The sequence below is a fragment of the Lupinus angustifolius genome, chromosome LG06 (genome assembly GCF_001865875.1).
Source record: "Lupinus angustifolius cultivar Tanjil chromosome LG06, LupAngTanjil_v1.0, whole genome shotgun sequence".
NCBI classification, from domain to species: domain Eukaryota; kingdom Viridiplantae; phylum Streptophyta; class Magnoliopsida; order Fabales; family Fabaceae; genus Lupinus; species Lupinus angustifolius.
This window is the reverse complement of record NC_032014.1, coordinates 28,391,381-28,396,397: the sequence shown is the minus strand read 5'-3', so window position 1 is coordinate 28,396,397 and position 5,017 is coordinate 28,391,381. Positions and strand designations below refer to the sequence as shown.

The following is a 5,017-nucleotide window of genomic DNA, read 5'->3' as shown; positions in this document are numbered from 1 at the left end:
AATATGCACCATTTGATACTCTTGTATATATTCATGGTTTGAATATGTTAATATTATTGTAAATATTTTTCGTATCTTCCATATCTTTGTATATCTTCTATATTATGATAAAAAATGTCTTGCCTAATGTACATCCTTAAATTATGATGATACTCTTGTATATATTCATGGTTTTAACAGAATACAATCAAGGAACAAATTCTTTTCATGGTGTCAAGATATCCAAGAAATGTTCCTATCTTCTTCTCCTAAAACTCATTGTCTCCTTCCTCCTTGTCTTCTCTTTGCTTCTCGACAACCATGTCTTGTTCAAAATATTCCTTTCACCCAACTTTTTGCAGTACCCAACATCAAGAACCATATCTTTGTCATTCTTGAAGTGGAAAACATTCAATATAGAAAATGGGCTAAACTTTTTAAAATTCATGCTCGACCTCATAAGGTCATTCACCACATCATTCCATCGGAAAATGGCAAGGAAATGAACCTACCTGAAACCGATGAAGAAGCAAAGTTGTGGTCCACCCTGCATGCCACGATTCTCCATTCGATTTATTCCACTATTTTGAATGATCTTCTAACCACCATTCGTGAACCTGACTCTACTATATTGGAAGCGTGTGATCGATTACGAGACATCTTTAAAGATAACCAATGCTCACATGTAGTCACACTCGAGCAATAATTCTCCATTACTCGAATGGAAGATTTTCCAAATGCTTCAACATATTGTCAACAACTTAGGATGCTTTCAGATTAATTGAAAAATATAGGTGCACCTGTTTACAATCAGCATCTTGTTCTTAAAATGGTGTCTGGACTCGCTGATGCCTATAAAGGGGTCTCCACACTAATCCAAAAAAGCAACCATCTTCCTCCCTTCTACCTAGCTCGCTCTATGCTTACACTAGAAGAGGGGGTTTCATTAAGATGACAGCAACAAGATCGAAAATGGCCATGGTTACTGCCACATCTATAGATTTTGGTGAAATCATCCCTTATTATGGAAATTCCTCACACAACAGAGGTGGGAAAAAGGATGGAAATGAGAATAACACCACCATGAACAGCAAAAACTGCCATCGTAGTGCCAACGGTGGACACTACAATGGAAAAGGCGGTCATAGTGGTGGACGCGACAACAACCAACACCATCAAAGGCAACAATTCACAACCCCCTTGGCAGCAACAACAAAAATACCAACCTCACCCTATTTCTGTTTGAGGGAGGATGCAACAGCCTTGGGCTATCCCTCTCTGCCCGTATCCTTCTTCATAATGGGTCCATCCTAATGGCCCAACAACACAAGGGATTTTAGGCTAGCGTCCATAAGCCTATGTTGCCAACACTCCTTCTTATGCACCTACATATACTGAGGCGACTATGCATACAATGTCACTCAATGTTCGTAACAGAAATTGGTATATGAATATTGGAGCAACTTCTCATATACAATATCTCAAGGTAATCTCTCATCTTTTTTAATATGAGCACTTCAAATAAAAATATAATTGTTGGTAGTGCACAAGAAATTCCAATTCACAGTTATGGAAAATCATCCATTTCCCCACCACATTGCACCATTAAATTTAAAAAAATGTCCTACATGCCTAGAAACTTATTAAAATTTTGATTTATGTGCATCGTCTTACAATTGACAATAATGTTTCTATAAAATTTGATCCTTTTGGGTTCTCTGTGAAAGACCTTTAGAAGTGAATGCCAATAATGAGATGTGATAGTATCAGAAATATATATCTTATCACCAACAGTCATCAAGCCACATATCCATTGACCTTTTTAGCTTTTACTCCTAGTTTATTGCACAATATATTGGGACATCCATGACCATCACTTTATGCTCCCTTAGCAAGAATAAATTTATTTGATGTCAAATTTTTTTTCTCTCTAATGTTTGCTAGTCTTGTGTTTTTGTGAAACATATCAAATTGTCATTTTAAGTTTTATCTTCTAATACATTGATGCCATTTGATATTATGCATAATGATTTATGGACCTCTCATATTTTAAGCATTGCATGGCATAAATATTATATTCTCTTTTTGGATGAGTACTCTAACTTCTTGTGGATTTTTTCCATTAGCAAAAAATCTCAAGTATATTCAATTTTTCATCCCTGAGTACTCTCATTAAGACAAAATTTGAAAAAACCATTAAGTGTTTTCAATGTGACAATGGGAGAGAATTCAACAATGAACCTTTCAATTTTTTTGGGACTAAAATGGTCTTAATTTTCGGTTTTCATGCCCACACACTTCTCCACAAAATGGCAAAGCTGAACTAAAAATATGAACCATAAAAAACATAATTGCACTCTCTTTACTCATGCTTTAATGCCCTCATCATTTTGGTATCATGCATTTGAAATGACAACATATCTTTTGAGCATTCTCCCAAATAAATCTCTCAAACACATATCTCAACTCAAATTCTACATTGTCGAAATCCTACTTATACACATGTGCGTGTCTTAGGTTGTTTATCTTAGCCTTTCTTCCCTTCCACTAACATAAATAAATTACAATATCGCTCTTCCCTATGTGTGTTTTTGAGATACCCATCCAATCATAGAGGATATAAATGTTATGATTTGTCCAGCCAAAAAATATTCATTTTCAGAGATATTATTTTTAATGAATCCCAATTTCCTTTTGCCAAGTTACACACACCTCCTTCTACTGCCTATGATTTTTAAATGATGACTTAAATCCATTTTTAATACATCAATAGCACAACCTAGTCATGCAGGCACAACATTCAACCTCACCTGATCACTCTCCAGCAACACAAAGGCTCAACCCAATTCCTGTAGCCTAGACCAACATACAACCCAAAATAATGGTCGCGCTACCTCTAATTCTCCAACCAGGCCCAAATCGCTCGAACTACAGCCCACCTCCATGCTAATATACCAACATCAAAACCGGCTCAAACTTGCATCCATAAGAACTGTGGCAACTAGAAGCATACATGACATTTTTAAACCAAAGTGTCCATTAAATCTGACTGCTTTAGTTAACCAACTTATACCCTCTCATATTCCTACAAAACCAAAAATGGCCTTGTCCGACCCGAATTGGAAGTCTGCAATGCAAGACGAATCTAATGCTCTTATTAAAAATAAGTCGTGGGATTTAGTACCACGACCTTGTGATGTTAATGTTATTCGTTCTATGTGGATTTTTCAGCATGAAAAGAAATCTGATGGTTCTTTTGAGCAGCATAAGGCTTGTCTTGTTGGTCATGTCACGTCTGAGAAGGCTGAAATAGATTGTGATGAAATTTTCAGTCTTATGGTGAAATCAACAACAATTCAGATTGTTCTTCCCATTGCTCTATCAATCATGGCCCATTCACTAGTTGGATGTCCAGAATGATTTTCTGCATGGTCAGCTACATAAGACCGTTTATATGCATCAGTCTATGGGATTCAGGGATCTTGTTCATCCCAACTATGCATGTCTCTTAAAAAAAATCTCTTTGTGGTCTGAAAAAGGCACCTCAGGCCTGGTATCAACGGTTTGCTGATTTTGTATCCACCATCGGTTTCCACCATAGCCAATCTGATCATTCATTATTTATTTATCGCAAGGGCAATGACATGGTATACATTCTCTTATATGTTGATGATATCATTCTTATTACTTCTCCTGTTGATCTTTTTCAATCTATTATGTCACTTCCTGCTTCAGAATTCGCTATGAAAAATTTAGGTCATCTCAGCTATTTTTTTGGCATTGTAATAACTAGACATGCAGGTATTTATTTCTTTTCCAACAAAAATATGCTGAGGAGATCATAGACAGGGCCGACATGACCTTTTGTAAACCTGCTCCTACACTAGTGGACACTAAAGGTAAACTTAGTGTCTCCTCAGGTGCTCCATATGAAGATCCAACTCATTATCATAGTTTAGCAGGAGCATTACAATATTTTACTTTTACAAGACCTGATATATCATATAATGTACAATAAGTATGTTTACACATGCATGATCCAAAGACTGAACATATGAATGCTCTTAAACATGTTCTCCGTTATGTGCAAGGCACTCTAAAATTTGGTTTACATTTGTACAAATCATCAATTTTGGTCTCATTTCATACACTGGTGTTGATTAGGGTGGTTGTCCCGATATTAGATGCTTCACTTCAGGTTATTGTGTTTTTCTTGAAGATAACTTGATCTCCTGGTCCTCTAAATGAGAACTCACTTTGTCTCGATCAAGTGCAAAAACAAAGCACAGAGTAGCAAATGTTATTTATGAGTCTTGCTGGATATGTAATTTGCTTCTGGAATTTCATTGTCTGATCCCCAAGGCAACATTGGTATACTATGACAATGTGAGTGCGATATATCTCTCTAGTAACCTCGTTCAACATCAGCGACTAAACATATTGAGATGAATATATATTTTGTACAAGAGAAAGTTGCTCGTGAACAGGTATGTGTCCTGCATGTTCCCTCTCGCTATCAAATTGATGATGATATCTTCACTAAAGAGCTTCTGCTCATATTTTTTGAAGACTTTTGAGCCAGTCTCAGTGTAAAAGAACCTCCCACTTAGACTACTAAGCAGCCTTTATATTTTTTGATGATGAAATGTCTCATCTAATATGCAACCTTAAATTATGCAGATACTCTTGTATATATTCATGGTTTGAATGGAATACAATCAAGGAAGAAATTCCTTTCGGCAGTGACCCAAGAGAATAATGTCAGAGCAGTCACCCCACAAGCTCTATAAGTCAAGAATTCGGTCATGTAGAGGCCAATGACAATGGTTGTCGAAACAATCACAGGGCTGGAGAGGATGAAAATTGGGGTGGTTACCGCCATCAGTGTGAGGGTTCCGGCAAGTGCAATCAGCATGCCACCAACCAAGGTGATGCCATTTCCACCTTCATAACGCCCTTGTGGGTTAGTAGTACCACTTTCATTACGGGTTGTTGTTGAATGTAATTGCATCTGGCGTGATGTTGAATGATTATTCAT

General features: G+C 36.8%; 1 protein-coding gene across 1 annotated transcript; it reads right to left on the bottom strand.

Moving 5' to 3' along the window:
- On the bottom strand, positions 4,676-5,017 carry LOC109350580 (P24 oleosin-like). The gene has a single exon (XM_019591804.1). It carries the CDS (start codon positions 5,015-5,017, stop codon positions 4,676-4,678), a length of 342 nt encoding a protein of 113 aa, XP_019447349.1.